The sequence below is a fragment of the Leptidea sinapis genome, chromosome 26 (genome assembly GCF_905404315.1).
Source record: "Leptidea sinapis chromosome 26, ilLepSina1.1, whole genome shotgun sequence".
NCBI lineage: Eukaryota > Metazoa > Arthropoda > Insecta > Lepidoptera > Pieridae > Leptidea > Leptidea sinapis.
In genome coordinates this window covers 12,623,122-12,647,947 of record NC_066290.1, presented here as the reverse complement: position 1 = coordinate 12,647,947, position 24,826 = coordinate 12,623,122, and the positions used below count along the sequence as shown (strand labels likewise).

General features: G+C 35.1%; 2 protein-coding genes across 13 annotated transcripts in view; one reads left to right on the top strand and one right to left on the bottom strand.

Annotated features, from left to right (window-relative positions):
* Nucleotides 1-1,165, bottom strand: part of LOC126972425 (uncharacterized) — a 42,115-nt gene extending 40,950 nt beyond the window's left edge. Inside the window, exon 1 of the mRNA XM_050819149.1 lies at nt 922-1,165. Coding sequence (XP_050675106.1) covers nt 922-1,104 — 183 coding nt within the window. The 5' untranslated portion in view covers nt 1,105-1,165. The remainder of the gene's footprint in view (nt 1-921) is intronic.
* An 8,142-nt stretch (nt 1,166-9,307) lies between these two features.
* LOC126972433 (potassium voltage-gated channel protein Shab) overlaps nt 9,308-24,826 on the top strand; it is a 108,538-nt gene continuing 93,019 nt past the window's right edge. For 9 of the 12 annotated variants that reach the window (XM_050819190.1, XM_050819197.1, XM_050819169.1 and 6 more), the window contains exon 1: nt 9,308-9,592. The gene's annotated coding sequence lies outside the window, so the exon portion shown is untranslated. The remainder of the gene's footprint in view (nt 9,593-24,826) is intronic. The other 3 variants (XM_050819172.1, XM_050819194.1, XM_050819170.1) reach the window with 1 other exon arrangement.

The following is a 24,826-nucleotide window of genomic DNA, read 5'->3' as shown; positions in this document are numbered from 1 at the left end:
ATTAACAGGCAGTCATATTATAAGCTCTTTGAGTTACTCTCCATGAAAGCCTTTCACAATGTACAAAATAACAGCTAACACTCCCATAGACTCAACAGCATACATCTATGAGTGAGTTACAAGATCATTAGCTGAGTGACCTTGATAGAAATCATACTGAAAATTGCTGGTGCTTCTTAAAGCATTCTAAAAGCCAGCTGTTGATGATTGACTTCTGGCAATCGGACAGTAAATGGACTGATCCAAATGTTCACCTTAACTTATGTATTAGGTGTGTATGGCAAAATCGAAAGAGATATTTCTTTATTTCTTCTTTCTGGTGTTAAGATCCATAGTTTCAACCAAATTATGAATACATGCTATATGGTAGAATAGTGGCGCTCTCAAAAAACTACATTATTATAGATATTTGGACATCCCTCAAGCAGAAGATGCCAAACATCTTGGAAAGTATCTTGATTGAAGGCTAGCCTAGAACCTAGACGAAATACATCTGGACCAAGTGTACATGAGCAACAATGCCTTCAATACTAGCTCTGCCTCAAAACTAAATATCAACCAATAGGCTTATTATAAAGACATAGATTTCCATGTCAGTGAATTGAAACTGTTATTCCTGTAAAGAAGGTATTGCATTGATACACCCCATGTATATAGGACTAGGAATAATAAGATAAAACAGCTGTCAAAAAAAATTCACTTAGCAATTTTGTTATATATAAACTAGTTTTTTATTTATCAGTTAGAATATCATAAAGCTATCAAAAATTTGTATTTCTTAAATCTTACATTAACATGTTCAAATGTAGAAGAAAGGGAAATCTTTTACCTTCCTGTGAAGATAGAAGAAACTCATAATGGTTCAATTACATACAAAAATAAGTATGATTATAACATAAGAATAGTTAAAATAAATTGTACCTTTAAGTCCGTTATAGTTACTTCATTTTCTTGAACTTTTATAACACAATGATTTCTTGAAACAACTATACTAGGAAGTATTATTTTATTGTCGAATCCCCGGCCGATTGTGAGATTAGTACCTTCAACTATATCATATTCCTCATTTCCAAATCGCTGCCTACATAATTTCCACTTAATCATTGTTGTAATGATTTTATCCACAAAAAATCTTCAAACCGGTGAATTCTAAATCTATTGTATTTGAAAATATTTATTGCTTTTTTTTCACAACTTGTTTTACGGCTCTGGATTCAAGACCTTTTTAGTTTTTTTTTTTACTATTGAGACTTGGTATTTTTGGTGGATTTCGAAAATTGTACTAATACTAGCGTTTTTGCCAATAACGTTCTAAACATTTGGACATATCTATCATTCGCATTCTGACTGCGGAACGGGAAAAGTGTGCTTAAAGACAATGTAAGCACTTAAATAATAATAACTTAAGTGCTTAAATAATACATTAACGACTCAAAAAAAAAAAATGGTGTGACTTATCATCGGTAACGTTATTTCATTTATATAAGATTGATATGCAAAAAGCGAAAGTAATTTAATAAAAACGATAATTTTTTCATTAAATATGGTACAAATATTGATAAGTCCCCAGACAAGACCCGCTTGTCAGAATGGGACAGATGAAAGGACACAGTCAGAAATGAAAACAATAGAGTCGCTCTTTTTAAGCGACTTCAAAAAAAGGGGTGGTTCTACATTTACCTTACCTCAGAACTTTCCACTGGGTGAACCGATTTTGATAATCCTTTTTTTATTTGAAAGCTGGTATTTCCCGTGTGGTCCATTGTTTTGGTCCAGATCTGACAATGGCAATCATGAAAAAACCATAAAAGTCTTAAATTTGTTATAAGTTTGTGCGCAACAAATTTACGAATAGCTCAATATCGCGCCAACCGATTTCGATAATTCGTTTTTTTATTGGAAAGGATATACTTCAATGGTAGTTTGGTGATAGTTTGATTAGGTTCTCTCATTAAATAACAATAATCGTTACAAGAATTAGATTTATTAATTAGATTGTATAAAAATACGCAATAATTTTTATAATTTTTAGTGCATATTGTATCTATTGTTTTGGAATAGTGTTTTTGAAGTCGGTTGTATTTTTGTTAATTTTTTTTAAAGGCGTAGTGAACAGTGATTAGCAATATTGTATTCTGTGTAGTGTGAACGGCTAACGAGAACGTGACAAATTACATGCTAGTGCTATTTACACGTTATCACGGAAGTATCGTTACCTTGTGTTGGTAGCAAGAGAGAGATGTGAAGAATTTAACAAACTAAATAAGTCGGGTGGCATTTGCTCGAATCACTTCCTCGAGGTTGATTTATATTATATACACTACTAAAAATTCATGCTCATTAACATATGATAAAACGTTTTTAATATTAAAAGTAATGAAATCTTATTTGTTGCCAATTGATGTATGTTTTTCAACAGCTTTATTATAAGTTAAATTAATTTTAGTTTGTTAGCAGTTTGATTTACTACACGCGAGATAAAAGTAATCGTCTTGCTGAAGTACTTGACCGTAGATTCCACTCTATCTAATAAAGGAACAAAACTTGCGTTGGCTATGGTTGTCAGCTCAATTGCTCTTGAGATGAGGATTCGAAAACTAGATGAGGTCTTCGTAGAGGCTCGAAGCGTAGTCTTTTGATTTCGGGTGGTTATCTATAATCTCAGCTACATTATTGGGGTCTAAATATATAATTATAAATAAGTACGGGTTTTGTTTTGTCTTTTCTCGCTTTCTTTGCTACCTGTTGCTAATACTGTCTCACCTACCTTAAGCGCAATGCCTTCGGCATTTTGGTTACGTATGGTGATCCCTGTTTTCCGACATGTAAGCTGCTATGCATTCAACTTCAGTGTTCATTTTATGTTAAGTTACATAATCTTGGTAAAGCTCTTTGAGTTAGTTTTATAAAGGTTTCATTTTGCGGTGTGTCCGAATCATATTTTGTTTAGAGTGTTATTTGTACCTACTAAGTCACATACGTTAAATTGCCTCAGGTTCATGCTGTTTCCAGTTCTATCTTGAGCTATTCGTTCTAATACCTATATTTGTACTTTTAAAATGATTATGTACTGTAGGATGTGTCCCTTATTGACCTTGAGTGTCGAGGATTGTCGCTGCGCGATTTGTGGAGGTTGGTGCTGTGGTTCCATCCCTACATAATAATTCATCAATGGAATATTCTGCTGTTGAGAGGCTCTAGGGCCATCCTTTTGCTTAAAACGGGAAGTATTAACTGGGGGTCTACTCTCTTTCTCCGAAACGAAACTTCGTAAACGAAAGAAATTTAAACGAAGTTTCGATTGTGACGCTACTCTATCTTGTGTTCAGACACATCGACGATGTTCGGAACCATATAACCATAGTTTGTAGGAAATTACAGAATCAAATAAATTATAACATGCTATGTTTTACATAACTTATGTATCAAGGGTGGTATTACAATTCCCGAGTTCACCGAGGATGAATTCCAATGTGAATGAAGCAGGCGGATTCCCTCTTAATCAGCTGCGTCTTCACCTCAAGCTCTACAGGCAGGTCGACTACTGCCTACTTCTTTCACATTGGAGTTCATCCTCTGTGAACTCGGGAATATTACTACCACCCTTGATACATAACTTATGTAACATTAATTTTTAACCGACTTCAAAAAAGGAGGAGGTTCTCAATTCGTCGGTATGTTTTTTTATGTTTCTTACCTCCAAACTTTCGACTGGGTGAACCGAATTTGATAATTCTTTTTTATTTGAAAGCTGGTGCTTCCCGTGTGGTCCCATTGTAATTTGGTCCAGATCTGACAATGCCATCCATGAGAAAACGATAAAAGTCTTAAATTTGGTATACATACGTATAGCAAAGTGGACGATAAATTTCCGAATAAGTCAATATCGCGCCAACCGATTTCGATGATTCTTTTTTATTGGAAAGGATATACTTCAAACTGGTGAGAATTAGGTTAGGTTCTGATTACGGAATCCATGACAAAGTAACTGAACTCTTCAATTCTTAGGAGCTCATTAACGATACTCATAAACGAAACATCCGAAACTTCAATCGAAACTTCGTTTTTCGTTGAATTAGAGTAGACCTCCTGATGACCCGTTATGAAATGGTTTACTGTGGACAAGCCTGGCCTCTTCCTGCATTTTGAATTTTAGATTTTTTTTTTTACGATTAAGATTAGATGACTCGACCCGTGTGTTAGAAAGCCCAAAATTCTTACCGACGTCTAAATTGCACTCGTCATGTTGAGACAAGGAATTCCGCCCTTTGAAACGAAACACAAAGCGCTTGCAGACTACTCTTTTTCGGCAGAAAAAAGCTGCGGTGTAGTACTTATCTAGCCAGTATTCTGTGCTAAGAAGCATAGCAAGAATAGTAAAATAAGTTCTCCATAACAGGACCAGCCACCTCAAGTAGCTAACGCCCGCTAACGAGCATGACAAATTCTTGAAAGAATCCTATTAATTACTCTTTCTCGTAACAGGCTTCTGTAAGTACTGATGAAATATGAAGCACAATATACAAATATGATGTAAAAACTTTAGATTCCTGCAGTGTCTTCTCGGGCGTTTAACTAGTAAATTGCAAAAAACTAAAACGAGTAACATGTAGCTGTATTACAAATTAATACATTAAATTATTGAAACCTTGTCTTAAAACTAAAAAAACTTAATAATACTTTGATGTTTGCAGATTTGAAAATAAAGAATTCTAAAAAAAATGTTAATGCCCTTTTCCAGCCCGTTGAGTAACAGTTGAGTTTTTGAAAACATGTTAATTTCAAACTCATCAAAAGCATAAAGATAGAGTTTGGTGAGTCGTGAAAAACGTGGTAATCCCATGAACATCCTAAAAGCATTATTATATTGCACTCTAAAAATGTTCATAGTTTTACGCGTATGCTTCACTCACAAGTTACTTGTATAAAAGGACTGACATTAGGTGGTGAAAAGTGGCTTTGAAATTCCTACTGCACTTCTGAAATCTCCTTATTATCATGTTCACCGTAACTGATAAATTTCATCGCTCTCTCTATATATTATCATCATCACTCGGAGTGCTGGTAACAAAATAAAACACAATATTTAAATATGCCCTTTACGAAATCAAAGAAGTCCCACTATCTAGTTAGTCGCACTTCTTTGATCGCAGAAGGTGTAGAAGAAAAAAGGGCTTGTCATTTTAAACAGAGAAGTGGATAAAGATTGCTGTCCTATGAGAGCAGTAGTTGCAGATGGTTCTTGAGCAAAACGTTCATACAAAAGTGTATGTAGCTCAGTGCCCGGTGCTGCATTGTTGGACTGCAAAGTAAAAAGTTACTGATACTGGTGATAAGAATGTAATTAGGTCGGCTAGAATTTGAGGCTGATAAGTGATATATTGTCTCCTGTGTATAAGGTTAATTTATAGTTAAAAAGCTATAGTTAAGAAGAGCTTCAACACACTACAATTGATCAGAGTGATGCTGAATTTTAGGCTTTAGAGAGGCGTAAGCGTATTATTGCGTAAAATTTTGGAAAAGTCTGTAAGCTACGAAAAATCATCAATTATAGCGGAATTATTAAAGTCATTGTTATACTCCCAAATCTGTACTACCTATTGTACTATGTACGGTACGACTGTATGTTCGTAGTAAACTGGGCTGGACAGTGTCAAAGGTTATTCGAGGATAACCACAAATGGTTTTTTTTTCGTTCGGTGTTACTCCTGATTGCCTGATAAATGATGATTCCATTGTGGAAGTAAAATGCACTATAAAATTGAATAAATTAATACGAAAGATGGAATAGAAATGAAATTACTGATTTTTGTACACTTCACAAAAAACATGTTAAAATTGAAAAGAAATCACAATTTTTCTTTATCATGTTTCATCATCATCATCATTATCAGCCGAAAGACGTTCACTGCTGGACAAAGGCCTAATGTTTTATCATTTCATATATTATCATGTTTACACGGTCAAAATTCTATTATATTATTTTATGATGCCCTAAGGAAATAACTTTATGAAACAATTGAAAAAGATGACGAATCTATGCGAAACGTGGAAGCAAATCTAGAAAAAAATTCTACGATTGCCTGCTACCCGAATTGATTGACAACGTATTCCAAGAAATTTACTTTTACGGGGAAGAGTAGAAATAACGATATAATAAATTACTTAATTATTTGAAAAATAACTATATTATGTTTTGTATGTAACGATAAGACCCGTTTACATATTTTATATTAGTATGTTTACAGTACCTATATATCGAAATAAATATATAGGTACCAGGTTACCAGTGGGAGGCTCCTTTGCACAGGATGCCGGCTAGATTATGGGTACCACAACGGCGCCTATTTCTGCCGTGAAGCAGTAATGTGTAAGCATTACTGTGTTTCGGTCTGAAGGGCGCCGTAGCTAGTGAAATTACTGGGCAAATGAGACTTAACATCTTGTCTCAAGGTGACGAGCGCAGTTGTAGTGCCGCCCAGAATTTTTGGGGGTTTCAAGAATCCTGAGCGGCACTGCATTGTAATGGGCAGGGCGTATCAATTACCATCAGCTAAACGTCCTGCTCGTCTTGTCCCTTATTTTCATAAAAAAAAAGGTACATTATCGGTTCATGAGTTGAACAATCACGGTCTATCTACTCAAAATCTCTACTCCATGTCGCTAATTGCAGCAGCTGTGATTGATCAATTCAAGTTCAGTTTCGCCTAGCTCTGTGTCAGTGGAAACGCGCACTTATACTTGTGGTTGCGTGTATAGTTTAAACATGCTTGTCTAACCGTAGGTAACTTTTATTGATTTATATATCATCAGTACACACTACATACAATACATCTCACATTCACGAAAATTATCCATAAATAAATTCTACTAAATCGACAAGCAAACCCATAGGTATCTGGGTAAAGCACTATATATTATGTGCATAACTCATAAGTTATACTACGGACTGGCCAACCAACGCCCCTCACCTCCAGCCTTCCCCCGAAAATTGCGATAGGGACAAATGCAGCTCAGACCGATTATAACTACAAAATTTTGACTAAATAGAGGTTTCGTATTCCCCTGTTGTCCTCTAGAATATTGTATCTACCAAAAAAAAATTTGATACAATTCTTAAATATCTTTCGAAATTGTTACGCATTCGTCTGAACAGGGCGGTATAAAAATGGTATTATCTACAATGTTTGAAGAGTCATATTTTCTTAGGTCGTTAGTTGAATGAAAAAAACAAAACGTACAGACATAGCATTAGCATATCTAGATTTTGTGACAAAAAATCTCCTCTCTAGTAGCATTATCCAGGGAGAAAAAGGGGAATACGTTTGTATGGAATAACGCTGCTTGCATCCCCTCTTAAAACAGCTGACAGTTGCGTACTGTTGCTAACTGCTATTGCTATGGTGGCTTGTAAAAGCTACCCGTTTCTTTTGTTTTTAATCCGTTGAACAACGAACGAACCTACGAAGTAACATGTTCTATCTAGGTTACCGCGTCCGTTTAGCTGCCAAAATCCAAATTATGAATTAGATTAGAGTTAAAACGTAAAAGTTTTGTTTGAAGGTATATGATATTACGATAGAAATAAAAATAATAGCTCTAATTGAAGTGAGCGTTTCAAACCATAGATTGTTATGAAAACTATAATATATTTGTAAAATACCCAAAATCCAACGAAATCTATATATATATAAATGAATTGCTGTTCGTTAGTCTCGCTTAAACTCGAGAACGGCAGAACTGATTTGGCTAATTTTGGTCTTGAATTATTTGTGGAAGTCCAGGGAAGGTTTAAAAGTGTCCCCCGTCGTTCAGAAATTAAATTGAAAGAATAGTTTAAAATGAATAACAAATAAAAAATTTTATATCTTTCTTTCTCAGGAGGTAAAACTAAACTTAAATTTAGCTAACTATAGTTGGTAGATTAACAACAGTTGTTAACAGTCAGATTATTTTTATGTAGACTGATAAGTCTAAGTTTGAGAGTGACATTGATGTATATACTATATAGACTTAGAATGCAACGAGTTCGTGCAAATCAAACAGCCATAATATTGTCATTCGTGCTGACAAAACACCTGCCGGTGAACACACAAGGAGGTTTAATTCACCCACCATTGACGAAGTGGCTGTTGTCATTGTGGGAGAAAATTTACAATCTGAAGCAATTATTAGACATATTTTCTATTAGTGACAAATTCATAAAAAACGTTATTTTGTTTATAATTTACAGGACAACGTCTATCGGGTCAACTAGTAATTAATAAAAACTGTACCTATATTCAGAAAACAGGCTATTTCCAAAAACAACTCGAGCAAGCGCCGTCCACGTACAAACGATTAGTGTGCAGCTTAGGAGGTTACAATTATTAGAAACCTGTTTCAGAAAAACCTGTTGTCGTAGCAGGTTTCGTAGAAAAAATGTATCCGGTTACAACATTGCGTAGCAGAAACTTAAACGCCCGTCTCTAGTTTGGTGTTTGTAGCTACGAAACAGTGACGTTTTGGACTTTTTTTTTAAATGTTGGCGAATCTTCATAAATTTTAACCAATGGGAGGCTCCTTTTGCACAGGATGCAGGCTAGTTTATGTGTACCACAACAGCGCCTATTTCTGCTGTGAAGCAGTAATGTGAGCATTACTGTTTCGATCTGAAGGGCGCCGTGGCTAGTGAAATTACTGGGCAATTGAGACTTAACATCTTATGTCTCAAAGTAACGAGCGTAATTGTAGCGCCGCTCGGAATTTTTGGTTTTTCAAGAATCCTGAGCGGCACTGCACTGTAATGGGCAAGGCGTATCAATTACCATCAGCTAAAAGTCCTGCTCGTCTCGTCCCTTATTTTTATAATAAAAAATATAAGCCTTAAAATATGTTTGATGTCTGTAACTTAAAAAATAACAGAATTTCCCTTCAAGGATTAGTTTTTTTAAGAACTCTAAAACACGTTATTATCTATATCATATTAAAACCTTCTACAATATACATAAATGTAGGTAACTCATTAATAATAAAATTCACCTGATTCACGTTATAATCGCACGACCTATAATCGACAATCGACAGAGACTAAGTCTTACAAGTTGACTTTTGCCTACGATTGACTACGATACAACGATCTTTGAATCGTAATATATGTTATGCAGAATTGTATTGTCCTAGTGCTTACAATTTATGATCAAGCAAACGGAGAGAAGTTGTCACTATCGTGTTTGCAGTTCAGGGAATGTTTTTTTGCGATGCGCAGAGAAAGGTCTGGGCGACTGCGTGAGTCTTGAGGGGCGGGCGGTAAAAGAAGCGGGCGCAAATAGCGACAGCCGCGCAGTCGGCTAAAGCTAGCCCGCAGGCACGCGTGTTTCCCACGCCGCGACTCATCGCATACCACAAACATCGCGGACTCATCCGAAACATTGATCACCTACAAGAAATCAATTAACTATCGAGTTGTTTATATAAAGTGTTAGTGTAATCAGTGACGAACGTGTGACGCCCATTCTGGTGACCAGGACACAGATCTGCTGCAAGTGGCTCCGTAATCGATAGCAGACTTCAAATCCAACTGGTGTTTACTTCATCAAGGTCACAGAAGAAGGTAAACATTTATTCAAGCTATTATAAGTCTCGTCGCAGCAGGACAATAACTGACCGATTGACCGATATATTAAATAAAATATTTATGTGGTCTTAATGGTTTTATGGTGGGTCGACTATAACATACCCCTTGCTATCAAGTCCATACGTATATTTGCATCGATTTGTATTTAAGTGCACGACAGTTACTGACCTAATTCCGTAAGTGCTGTACAAAAAAATGTTTGGCGATCTTGTGTACTAAATTAGTTACACAAAATATTGGGGATATTTTAAGAAGCCGATTTACGCCTTGAGACAAACACACAATGACATTATAAAAATAATATTTAGCCACCTGACAGCATTATTTCAATGGCTTCATTGAGCTTTCGTTGACTACATAGGTCATTAGAGCTTTTTAGTTTTGTCGATATTCAGTATGGTGAAGTAATATTGTTTAGTGCTTTAGTAATGTCATTTAAAATAAATTAACGCGGATTTCTTATTATATATTTATTTATTACTAAGAATATTACATACATTTTGATTTCTTCAAAGCCTTCTAGCCGTTTTGACTGGGGGATAGTAATTAATATAGTCAGGTGACCTATAACATAATATTTATATATTACTAGCTGACCCAGCAAACGTTGTATTGCCGATATTAAAATCGCGACACAAAAGTAACTGTTGATCGTAGATGGGTGAAAATTTGAAGTTGTATGTATTTTTTAATGCTGACTCATAATCAAATTTAAAAAATATATATAAAAAAAAATTGGCGTGGACCACCCTTAACATTTAGGGGGATGAAAAATAGATGTTGTCCGATTCTCAGACCTACCCAATATCGGTCAAGCCGTTTCGAAGGAGTTTAACTACAAATACCGCGACATGAGAATTTTATTTATTAAAAGATATTGGTGATTTAAAAAAATGCTTTTTAGTGTCATTGACTTTGTTAGTGAATATGGCTGTTTGACAAGAATTTGGTGTAGAAGATATAATTATTCTTATCTTAGATAATAATTATAATACGTCTAGATAGATGGAGCCACTGGCTGTGAAGTGTCGCATAACAACAGGCCAGGCTTATTACTTTAGTGTACACGACAGCTACGTCTTACTCAAGCCAGTCACTTTGTTTTAGTGAGCGCGCGTTGCTGAAAATAGAGGCTAACGATTCACCTCTATTTTTCAGATTTTTGTCGCTACAATCCTACTGTTTTATTTTTAAAGTACTAAAAAACGGATGGACAGTCAGAACTAAATCCTGCACTGTAATATATACACAATTATGAAGATGAATATAATGTATATGTCTAGACAGACTGGGACAGCGGTGAAAACGTCGAAAAAAAATTGAGGTTGACTATTAACCTCTATTTTGAGCAATGCACGCACACTAACACAAAGTGACAGGAGTCGCGAGTGAAAGACGTAGCTTGTCACGCGCACTTCAGTAATAAACCTGGCCTGTTTTCATCGGTTGTCTAGCAGCAAGAGGCTGATATTTCTAAGAAATATTAACCGACAGTTGGGGGAAATGAATGATGGAAACCTGAACGGTACTTAAGTCGTATTATGCAAGATGATGAACCTCGAGAGAAACGAGTGGTTTCTTTGTCTGTAAAGTGGGTCTAAGTTCTTGAGCGTTCTGAACAATGTAACAACTGATAAGTGTTCTTTGTCTAAAGTTTCAAAACATTATTGAATATAAGTTGATTTTATTTTGCAGTTTCCATTGGAATACGAATATCGATGAATATATATCAAATAGTTACTGTAACAGATAAACAATACAAATTAAATTTGTAAACAAAATTTATGAACGATGTGGGACTCGAACCCCCGACCTCTCGGGTGCGTCCAAGCGCTTTTTCACCGTTCGAGTGATGTATCGTTTATAAATCTTGGTAAGTCTTATTCAACTGTCAGGTTGTGGCTCCAATTTTTGTTTGCAAGTTTTAATTTGTAATTAATCCCAGCAGTGAGAGTTATTTAGAGTGACTTTAAAATAATGTAACAAATTTGTCAACTCACATTCTTGATGATACAATAGTTGGGAATGGAGCGATCGCCCAGGCTATCTATATATATAAAAATGAATTGCTGTTCGTTAGTCTCGCTAAAACTCGAGAACGGCTGGACCGATTTGGCTAATTTTGGTCTTGAATTATTTGTGGAAGCCCAGGGAAGGTTTAAAAGGTGAATAAATAGGAAAATGCTGCTAAATTAAATAAAAACAACAATTTTGTTTTTCCTTTGATGTGTCCATACATAATTTCTATGAGAGAGTTTATTGACGCACGGTTTGACAGTTCTGCTGTGAAACAATTTCATTACGACAGCAGGGTGCATATTTTACGAAGTAATTTTTGATGTTATGATATATTGACAAATTCATATAAAAACATTATTTTATTTATTATAAACAGAACAACGTCTGTCGGGTCAGCTAGTTAAATGATAAATTTTATTGTACCATATTACGTTGTAACCAATTTTTTATAAAAAAAAGTAGCCTGCTGAGTTTCTTGTTTCTTTCTTCTCAGGTCTGAGACATACTTTGTCGAATGGGTGGTTGTTTTTGACTTTCAATAATTATTTATTTCTTCTTATTATATATTTCCTAAAACTTCGGGTTGACTGGAATAAAAATAAACGCAAAAATCGAATGTAATGACACAATTACTGGGCAAATGAGACTTAACATCTTATGTCTCAAGGTGGACGAGCGCAATTGTGGTGCCGCTCAGAATTTTTGAGTTTATCAAGAATCCTGAGCGGCACTGCATTGTAATGGGCAGGGCGTATCAATTACCATCAACTGAACGTCCTGCTCGTCTCGTCCCTTATTATCATAAAAAAAAAGTTACAATTATACGCGTTTTAATCCTTTAAAAGTACAAATGATTTAAATTTTCTTTAGTGTTGATTCGACACGTGTTTCGCCTCTACACGAGGCATCCTCAGGACGTATTGTCTCGCCAAAATCTGGCACGAGACTAAAAACAAATATTGGCGGAATTAACACTAAAGAAAACTTAAATCATTTGTATACGCATGTATGTAACGCCTAATTCAATAAATTTCCTTTAAAAGTGTTTTATTTAAATTATAGAGCACGCATATGTCATTTGCATTAATAATAACATTATTAATATGAGTTTGACAATATTTTTCGTATGTTTACAAGTACACGTGCTTAAACTTTTTTGCTCTGAAAAAGCTACTAGTGGGTACTGAACGATTTCTGCCCTATTAAGCAGATTATGAAAATTAAGTTAATGTTTTGCCAGCGCCCCCACTTAAACTTTCTGCTAATATGACGGATACTCTAATGAATAATTAATATTGAACAAATGACGTGTTTTTTATGAGAACAAATGACGAGCAAGACCTCCATATTTATTTGAACAAATTGGTTTTGTTTAGTTTATTGAAAAATTAGTTTTTACATAAAAAAAAAGTTAAAGCAGAGGTTTTTTCCTTTCAATAAGATGTATTGCCTCCATGTGTCCTTATTACAGATTCTAATCGGTTCTACATAGATCTGATTAGGGTTATTATACGGTCATTTGGAATACTGTTCCTAGTGTAATCGCTGTTCTTAGAGTTGCCAGCAGTTGTGGGAACAAGATTTCTCATATGTCCAGCTTTTTTAAGCTATTCCAAACATGCTCAATAGGATTAAGATCCGGGCAGCGTGCTGGCCCATTGATGGTACGTATCCCAACATCTTCGCAATATTGTCGAAGTAGTGCAACGGCGTATGGTCGGGAATTATCTTGCATTAGAGTAAAATTTTCGCCTATTAATCCCACATGTAAGGTACCACGTAGATGGACTGATGATCTGGTCAAGATCGCCGGAATACGTTGGATGAGGGTAGTGCAGGAACGATCGTCGTTGAAATCTTTGGGTGAGGCCTTTGTCCAGCAGTGGACGTCTTCCAGCTAATGGTGAAGGTACCACGTGAGATTCTAAAATCTCTGTTACATAACATTTTGCCGTTACACCACATCTTCTAACGTTCCGTTTTCCCCATAATTGAAGCGCCTCCAAAAGAAACACGCCCCTCAATGCAAACTCGAGCATATCAATAACATTTACCAGTGGGAGGACCCTTTGCACAGGATGCCGGCTAGATTATGGGTACCACAACGGCGTCTATTTCTGCCGTAAAGCAGTAATGTGTAAACATTACTGTTTCGGTCTGAAGGGCGTCGTAGGTAATAAAATTGACGTGATGAGCGCAATTGTAATGCAGTTCAGAATTGGGTTTTTCAAGAATCCTGAGCGGCACTGAATTGTAATGGGCGTATCAATTACCGTCAGCTGATCGTCCTGCTCATGTCGTTCCGTATTTTCATAAAAAAATCTCTCTCTCTCCACTTTGATGATAGACGCTTCTAGTATTCTCTACAGTCTACACCATTAAAGCATGTGCTACACTCATCGGATACAACATGGAGGCCCATTATTGCTTCAATTTGATCGTCTTGTTCGGACGAAGTATCCATAATTACGGTTACGAAACTTTTGTTGAGTTTAAAAGACTAATAACCAATACTATTGGTAAGAAGAAATTCGAAAAATCTATATGTATATATATATACACGAGAATGTATGTTTGTATGTTCCCTAATAACTCCTAAACTATTCGACTGATCTCAATAAAATCTTTTGTAATAGATTCGTTGAAGCTCAAGGAAGGTTTAGATATAATTTATATGGCAAAACAACGTTTGCCAGGTCAGCTAGTAAAATAAAAACGAAAATAATTTATTTCAAATTTGACTCTAATAACGAATTTTGGACTACACATAAATTCTATTTTCCAGGCTATAATTTTATGTTTGAAACTTCTTTTTCCGTACAAGTATCTCTTTAAAAATTAAGATTTAGAGGAAAATTTGCTAATTTATTGTATTATCGAGTCAAGTTTAGGCAACCGTGTTTCAACTCGCGTAGGTAACATAAGAATCAAAAGTTATGATTGCCTTAAAAAAATATTTAAAATCCAAAGCTTTTTTGCTTTAAAATAGATTTTCGGTACAGTCAAAAAGTGGTTTTTTGGGACTCACTTTAAATTAAACTGCGAGAAGCTTAGAAACGATATCCATATTGTTACAATGATAATATAATATAATAATTAAGGATTTGATAATTTTTCGCCGTATCCATCTTGGATTTCACAAATAATCCTTAATTCGTAACGCCATTTCAAAATCTTTGAAAATGATTCACTCTCATTTCATTATATTATTTTGCCGTCATTCGTTATATGTGGACCCAAACTAAAATATTGTTTCGGGCTCCCTCGGGACAGCAAGTACCTTGAAATAAAGAAAGAAAAATTCAATGAGGTCAAAATAACACATATACTTAGAACTGAAACTCAAAAATTGTTTTCATGAAACCCATACGTATCTATGGATAGTTCTTCAAAAATGATATCGAGGTTTCTAATATAATTTTTTTATAAACTGAATAGTTTGTGCGAGAGACACTTCCAAAGTGGTAAAATGTGTCCCCCCCTCCCCTGTAACTTCTAAAAAAAGAGAATGATAAAACTAAAAAACATATATGATGTACCTAACCATGCAAATTTTCATCGAAGAACTTGGTTTAAGCGAGATCTAGTAAGTAGTTTTTTTTAATACGTCATAAATCTTAAACCGCAATTTACCATTCACTCAATGTAACTTGCTGCTACGGAACTCTTCATGGGCGAGTCCGACTCGAACTTGGCCGCTTTTCTAAATTAACATAAGGATAATCATTATATTTTTATTGATAAATAACTTATTCGTAGTTTTCTCTGTTAATAAGGAAATATATTTTGGCTTAAAGGTCTCCTTACCAGACCATAAAATCTATTTAAAAAAAAACAATCTATGTTTAAAATTAGTCTGGAGCGCGCCCGAGTTGCCATGACCCAGTCGTTCAAAAGGTTTCGTGGTATTTCACTTTCAAACATTAATGCAGAAGGGTTGAAATGTATGTCGAAACATTAACTCAGCGAACAAAACAGATTTATTCTTCGTGTGTTCGTGACGATTGAAGTGGTAGATATTTCTTTTTGTGTGATGGATGAATGGAAGTTAATATATTTAATGTAAAATAAATCTTATAGCTATATTTACAATATGAAATAAAAAGTAAAACTATCATTACGGGGAAGCAAGAATACTGGCAGCTTTTCCACGTTGGATAGCTAGGCTGATCCGTTGACCGTACGGGCTATTCTGCCTAAAACGGTCTGCGGATTTTAGGCAGGATAGCCCGTGATGCCCAAGAGCATCTACCTGAACGCCACATCTACATTGATGTGGTTCAATCATTATAATACCTAGCCGAAGTGATACGCATATTATGTAAAATATTTATGTTATGTATCTAAACTGTCTTGTTAAGTGGCTTCGTATTCACATAGCAACTTGGCAGAATCTGCGTCATCTAGTTATTATTTTTATTACCTAGGTAACACTGAAAATGTTTAAAAAATGAAAAACGGTTTAATGTAGAAAGTCGCCACTACTTTTATAGTTTTTCGAAGTAATCTCCGTTTCTCTCTACACATCGTCGCATTCGATGGAACCACTGACAAAAGCAGTGGGCCCATTCTTCCTTAGGGGTTTCTTCTATGGCATGTTCGTAAGCTTTCACCGCATCTTCAGGGCTCGTAAAGAATACCTCGAATTCCATCTTTAGTTCTTGGAAATAAATAAAAGTCGCAGGGTGCCAGTTCAGAACTGTATGGCGGATGACTCATTAACTCGACACCTGCCATACTCAAATAGTCACAGAAAATCAGCGTTGCAGCACACTTGTGTTGAAACACATGCTGAGTGGCTCCTTTTTAAACACCACACGGTTTTATATTTATATATTTTTAAGTTTCTTCTTTTTGTTATTTGTGTGTGTGTTAAAATAAATGTTTTTTCTTTCTTTTTCTTTTAAAATTTTCAACAGTCCGTTTTGTGGAATGCGCTGAAGCATTGTCGTGGTGAAGGAGGATCCTGCTTCGAGAACGCTGCTGTCGTTTTTTTTCCAAGACAACAGGCAAACAGCGATTGACACACCAGTCTGCAGTAACTGTCCTTCCATCTTCTAGCACAACTGTGGCGAAATGACCTTTCCCACCAAAGAATGAGGCAATCATCTTTTTTCCTTGACTTCTTCCTTTCTTTACCTTAGTTGGCCGATCCTCGAAAGGAAACACCCACTGAGCTGATTGTCTTTTGGTTTGGGATTCGTAGCAATATATCCAGCTTTCATCACCTGTGACGATGTCAAATACAGATTTGAGTCACCGCCGTTGAACTTATCTAACATTTAACCAGTCCATGCGAAGGTGTTTCTGGTCGTCGGTTAAAGTATGGGGATTCTGGTACAAAGCTTCCTGACGCCTAAATATCCCTCACGCGAATCATCATTGAGATTGCTACGTCCATGCTTAAACTCCTTAAACCAATTGTAAATAGTGGCACGAGATGGGGCTTCACTAAGAAATCCCTATCGCAGCCTATCATAGTTTTGTTGATGAGACCACAACGAAAGTCATAATAAATCATTAACCGAAAATTTTCTCGCGTTAGGTTCATTTTCACGTGTAACAAGAGTTTAAGATTTGCCGCCAATTCACAAAAGCAAATGACAAATGAATGTAATATACTACATTAGGTTACCAAAGAGTTCTATTTTGAAATTCAAAAAAAGTTCTCATTAGCAATGTTTCTAACTGGTCAGTTCTAAACATTTTCAGTGTTACCCACGTATAGGTTACCTATACAAAATATTTGACAGTTTTTTTATAATTATACTCTTTGCTTAAAATTTGTAAAATTTATATTTCCATTTCATTTGTTTCAATTTTTTATTTTGTTTAGATTTCCTTCGTAGGAGTAGAATAAATTGAGAGATAGATGATAGGATTAATCCGGACATGTCCGGACTTTAAGACTTGTCCTGTTTTTGATTTTGTCCTGCTATGTAACTAGTCCAGATTTTATTTTTAATTAGATAGAAAACCATAATACAACTACACATTAACTAAGTCTAATCTAATAAGTCTTTATTCTTTACGAGGAATCAAATCTTAGCCTTAGCGAAATGTCTTTTTTAGGACTTTTCAAATTACTAAATGGTAATTCCCCTATTCGGGTATATTTAGACCCTTCGGTTTCACAACGCCCTTGTACAGATCGACGTGACATTAACCGGATATAGTATTATCAGTAGGTATATTACTTTTTGTACGAACCCCCCTTTGGGGCAATTTTAGTTTTAAGTTATTTTATTAAGTACTGTCATGTATTAAATTTTATTGTTAAGTACATCTTATTCTATTTTATTCAATTTACTGTAATAGGTTTAAAAAACCTGAAATAAATGACATATTATTATTATTATTGCAATTAATAAACAAATATGTCATATGGATATCGTTTAGAAATACGTTTTAAAATTTATGGTCAAGTTTATCTACGCTCCTTATTTCTGTATTTTGTTACTTCAGCGATAGATAATTATTGATGGATACTTTTTTTTTTCTTCTTCTTTTGGCATTAGCGTTTACTTTTTGGCAATGAAGTGATGGATACTTACTTATTAACTCACAGAGTAATAGATATTAACGTGAAAACGAATACACATTTTCATTCGGGCAAATTTCTTAAAAGATGTCGAAAAAAGAGGTAACAATATTACTGTAAGATCCTTACTTTTTCGATTATTTTTTATGGATTAGAGGGACCAACAAGCGAATCCTTAAAATGTCAGCCGCAGCATAAACAAATAAAGTTATTTTGATTTGATTTGAATTCAAATATATCATTCAAATAATCATACGACAATTTTTACCAATACGCCGTTAATACCACAGTGTAGAGTAGGCATAGAGAGTTACGTGTAAATCTAAACGTTTTAAGTGTTGACGTTACAAGTAAAGCGGATATTGATCGTTGAGTACAAAGAACAAAGGGAGCATTAAGTCTGGAAAACAAGGGCGTGCCATTAGCAACAGGCAGGTAACAGGTGAACTGACTTATTTCATACATAGGAATAACGCGTTTTTTAAAATATAAGTCACTGTTCTGGAATCTAGAATATCAGTATGTAATATGGATCTATAAGCACCATAGACATTTTATTTTTTATTTTATTTTATTTGGGAAACTTACAGCCATTTTTACAAATTTTACACAACAAATAGATTAATAAATGCTAATTACAAGCTTCCTATAACATATGTTTTTAAATTGCTTAAGCTCAGATTAATATATAACACAAACAATACTGTAACACAAAATAGGTTCTAACTTATGAGATTAAGTGCTTCTAAATACTAACGTCACGGACTAGAAAAAAAAATAAGGACTCCGGGTCATCTTCCATAACAGTGTAGCACCAAAACAAGCCGATTAACTTGTAAATACATAGCCCCACGCACACGCATACACTACTACAGGCCGATAGGCGGCCATTATGAGAATTGTCATCGTCTGTGACAGATCACTTTGCGTCTCAATAAAATATTTAAAAAATGCCGTCGTGCGTTGTGCAAAAGTGTAAAAACGATACTATATAAGTATTTGTGGCCATATATGATTATTTAAAGGAGAAAAAATTGTGTAACTAGTATATCCCGTAACTGCACACACATTAGCATAACGGTGCTTCACTTGCTAATATCGCGGCGCGGAGTCCTTCTCTCTTTAGTCGTCCGTGACTAACGTATAGACGGGCTGTCAGTAGTGATATAACGGAAGCGTCTTAGCGGAATCAGAAACGGAAACAGACGTCAAAAGTAAATTTTAGCAGAAACGGATGCAGAAACTGTAGTGTAAATAATATGAAAAAGAAACAAATTTACATATATCTTTCTTTATTTAGTGTCATATACACCAAATCTAGATTAGAAATAGATATATTAGAAATCTGACAGCCTGTCACCCGATATTTTTTTAATTTGGTTTGTCCATATTTGCTAGTGGTTTAATATATGGAACGTAATGGTCATAGACCAAGTATAGTAACTAGACTAATTGATTTTGTTTCGCCATGCGTGCCGGTTTTCTCAAGGCCAGCACACCCGGTGTGCTAAACAAACTTGACAGCGCTGCACAGATATTTTGTTTAATTTTATTTGCTTCTATATAAATAAACTATTATTGTTGTGAAACGTGTGAAATATCCACTGTTTATTCAACATCAGTGACAATTTTAAGTAGAATCGAAGTAAATATGGTGTGATGTTGTGTTTTACGATGTAAAAGTGATAGTAAAAGAAGACTAACACTGTGTTATATTATGTACCTATATACAAAGGATATTATCTGTCTCATGTTGGCCACGCCAAACCAATGTCTAGTTACTATACTTGGTCTATGGTAAAGGTCATTTGTGTTTATGAAAAAAGAGTGTGTGTACTTACGAGGGGTGGTTGATATAAAATCTACTTTGTTAAAGAAAGTTTTGAAAATCGAACTGGCCACTGCAAAATCATATTCTATATTTATTCCTTTTTCAAAATTATGAAGCTTATTTTTTTTTTCGCTTGCTTTTGTTTTTTTGGCGCGGCTTTGATTTCACCATGTCGAAAGAAAATTGTAAAATGATGAAATTTGAGCATCGAGCAGTGATTAAATTCCTAAGTAAAGAAGGAAATACGCCTACGCAGATCAGAGAGCGCATGTTAAAGGTGTTTGGTGATTCAAGTCCTTCTGAATTCGTCATAAAGTTTTGGTCGAAGCAATTTAAACATGGCCGTGAGAGCCTGGAAGACGACCCACGTAGTGGAAGGCCAATTTCTGCTGTTACCGCAGATAATGTTGAAAAGGTGAAGAACCTGATTCTTGCAGATCGGCGAATCAAGCAGTGGGAGATAGCCAGAGATGTGGGCATTAGCAAGGAACGAGTTCATGAAATTATTCACGAACATTTGGGCATGTCCAAGGTGAGCGCGCGTTGGGTCCCTAGAATGTTGACACACCTTGTGACAAACAAAGGCGAGTAGAATGTTGTCAGGCATTTCTAGACCTGGTCAAAGGTAAAGAAGAAGAGACTATCTCTCGAATTGTGACCTGTGATGAAACTTGGATTCGCCAGTGGGATCCGGAAAGCCTATATAGAAAAATAAAAAAAAAACTAGCCATCAAAGTCTTTTCTTTCATAGTTAGGTAGATTACTTATCAGCCTCCCCTCGTATGTACACGCGTTAGAAGTTATACTTCTTTGGCGTATGGAAAAATAAATCAAATTTTAAGAAATAGTTCAGATCAAAGATAGTATAAACACTCAGCATTTAAGGTTAAAATAAACAACTATAGATTTTTTTTATATTTTTTATTTATACATTAAATTTGTTAATATACAAGAAATAAAACAAAACGAAAAATAAAAATAATTTTTAGATAATAATGTAATAATTTTTAATTAACGATGTAAATAAATTATACATACCGACAATTAAGCTCAAATCTGTAAATGCAGTCAAAACTGTTTATTCAAATCAGTTATATCAGTAATATTCAATATATATAGATATACTAATAAATTATTAGTAAATACTATCACCGTCGTATATGAAATTGATTTAATAAAAACACCAAAATAATATTTATTTATTCACACTGTTTAATTGTACTGTTATGAAACACGCGTTTTAAATATAAATATACTAGAATATACAACTTGAACTTAGTTATCGATTTTCATGCCACCTAGAACTAACTTCACGATGTAGAATTCACGTGTCTGTGTGCGCGCGCATCGTAAAAATTCACTCTCATCATTTTTCTCCATCGCGCCAAAATAAGTTTATCTTCAAAAAGTGTCCGTCAAAATGCATTAAATTAGGGTGGCGCTACAGTCGCATCACGGTAAATCTTAATAGAAGCGCAAATATAAAATAATACTAATCAATCTAGGTGCACGTTTTCTCATAATAACTCTTTAAGGTTATATTAACCACATTATTTTTGTACAACGTAAGTTGTTGAAATTTTCAATAATCAACTACTTTAGTGGAAGATAATATTAGAATTTTAACTCGGCATACTTCAAGTGCTCCATTAGTACCATACCCTGTGCCTACACCAGCGCCAGTGTGAAAGCTTTTCGAACTGTTATTTACAGCATAAGCTGGACACTGTTTCAACTTTTCTCCTATATGAGATTATTCGCCTTGCCTCTCTTCCCTCCATAGATTAATAATCAAAACACTAACCTCCTTATTCATAATGGCCCGCTAACTTAAAACAGCCGCTAAGGAGTGACATCTTATGTCTCAAGGTGACGAGCGCAATTGTAGTGCCGCTCAGAATTGTAGGGTTTTCCAAGAATCCTGAGCGGCACTGCATTATAATGGACAGAGCATATCAATATCAATTGAACGACCTGCTCGTCTCGTCCCTTATTTTCATTAAAAAAACAGGTGATTTTCATCCTATTTGAAATTATGGATCAAAGATAAAAACTTAGAGAATACAATCTATAGCGTTTGAGTGGAAAAGTTAATGTACCATATTTTTCAAGAGTTGAATATTTGATCTAAAAGTAATTACCTACGCAATATCTTCGATCCTTCACATTTCCCTTGATTACTGAAGGGCGTCTGCTACCTTAACATTATTGAAGCCAATTTATGAAGCCTGATATTTTACAGACCTTCGTATTTAATAAGTTATAGCTGGCGATTTCAATGTACATATATAAAGTTCCTTATCAAAAAGTTTTTTTGTTAATTATGAAACTTTTATTTTTTATGAAAATAAGGGATGACACGAGCAGGACGTTCAGCTGACGGTAATACGCCCTGCCCATTACAATGCAGTGCCGCTCTGGATTCTTGAATACTCCAAAAATACTGGGCAGCAATACAATTGCGCTCCTCATTTTTAGACATCAAAGATGTTAGGTCTCATTTGCCCGGTAATTTCACTAGCGACGGCGCCCTTCAGACCGATACACATTAATGCTTATACATTACTGCTTCACGACAGAAATAGGCGCATCCTGTGTAAAGGAGCCTCCCACTGGTATACTGGAACTTGTAAAAGTTCAATAATTATTTCGTTTTTCCCTGTTATTGTTATGAAATAATGACACAGCAGAACTGTGTGTCAAACTTTTATCTCATAGATTTATTCATGCAGAAATAAAATTTTAAATTAAAAGATATTAAGGGTCGTGAATCGAAATAAAAACTATCTCAAATTCAAATTCAAATATTTTTATTCAAAATAGGACGTGAAATCACTTATTGAAAGTCAAAAAAACTACCACCCATTCCAAAATGAATGCCTCAGGCCTGAGAAGAATGGGCGCAACAAACTCAGCCGGCTTTTTTTTTATCAAAAATATGTTTAACAATTAAAGCGACATTTACAAAGTAACATTGTACAATTAAACTTATTATTTAATAGCCTGAGGGCGGTCGCTCCATTCCCAATCTGTGGTATCATTAAGAAAGTCATTTATGTTATAGTAACCTTTACCACACAAACGTTTTTAACAATTCTTTTGAATAACGTAATACTTTTGTTTTGAACACTTTCTGGGATCTTGTTGTAAAAGCATATCCATCGCCTAACAAAAGACTTACTAACTCGACTTAGCCGAGTAGTAGGCATCATCAGTTTATGTCTGTTCCTGGTGTTAACATTATGGTTATGACAGTTTCTGGCAAATTCACTTTTGTGCCTATGAACATACATTACATTATCAAGAATATAAATGAAATTGTACACTCATGTTAATTTAAAATCAGTTTAGTCTCTATTTGACAACAAAGCGTCGAACCAACATGGTTACGATGTTAACCTATCTTTATATTATAAATGCAGTTTACGTAGGGAACATTTATTTTTAAATGAAATACCTACAGCCCATGTTTTGGGTTTACTCATTACAAAACAATTATATAATAAGTAATCATTATGACGGGTACTTACGATATCTATATATATAAGAGACTAGCTGACCCGGCAGACTTCGTACTGCCTCAATCGAGTAAAGACCTAAATTTTTGTATAAAATAAACTTGAAACAAACAAAAGGAATCCTTTTTTAAGTGTTACCTGTGTTTTAAGGAAGTTAATTTTTTACCTCCTGAGAATGTTAGAAAGATATAAAAATTCTAATTAGTTATTCATTTTAATATTTCTTTCAATTTGATTTCTGAACGACAGGGGGGACACATCAAAGGAAAAACAAAATTGTTGTTTTTATTTAATTCCGAGCATTTTCATATTTATTCACCCTTTAAACCTTCTCTGGACTTCCACAAATAATTTAAGACCAAAATTAGCCAAATCGGTTCAGCGGTATTAGCGAGACTAACGAACAGCAAATTCATTTATATATATATATATTTCCACGTATATAGTCACTCATCACGATGTCTCTGGAACCATTAGAGCTAAAGACTTGAAATTTGGTAGGAATATTCTTTTCACCGAGTAGAAGTGAGCTAAGAACGGATTTTCCAAAATTCCATCCGCAAGAGTTTTTTTTTTATTATGAACAGAACAACGTCTGTCTGATATTTCGATCCAATTTCATGATTCGTCGACAGACACAGATGGGGAACTATTGTTTAAAAGTTGAATCCTCAGAGAAATCACGACCCTCAGCAATGAGGAATACGACCCGAATATGAGGAGGAAGTATATATAGATGAAGCCACAACCTGAGAGTTGAACAAAGCAAACGGAATTTTGTAGCGAGGCGGTGCTCGAACGGTTGGCTCAGTTGGTTAGAGCACCGGCACGGAACGCCGGAGGTCGTGGGTTCAAGTCCACCATCGTTCATAAAATTTTGTTTTTCGAATTTTATTTGTGTATTAATCCTAGAAGTGAGGGTTATTACTTTAAAAACATAACATATTGTTTAGATTTACAAGAGCTACATCTCAAGTCAATCTCCTGATATGCAAATATTGGGGTTGAGCAGGTTATCAACTATAAAGTAGATCCTGTAGATGAAGCCACCTTCGCACGACACGCCACAAGTTAGGATTTCATCCCCACCATCTGGATGTGTGGCGGTCCTCCACAGTGCGGTTTTCAAGGAGCTTTCTCCCTCGTACTACAAAGCTATGGAATGAGCTTCCTTGTGCGGTGTTTCCGGGACAATACGACATGGGTACCTTCAAAAAAAGCACGTACACCTTCCTTAAAGGCCGGCAACGCTCTTGTGATTCCTCTGGTGTTGCGAGAGAATGTGGGCGGCGGTGATCACT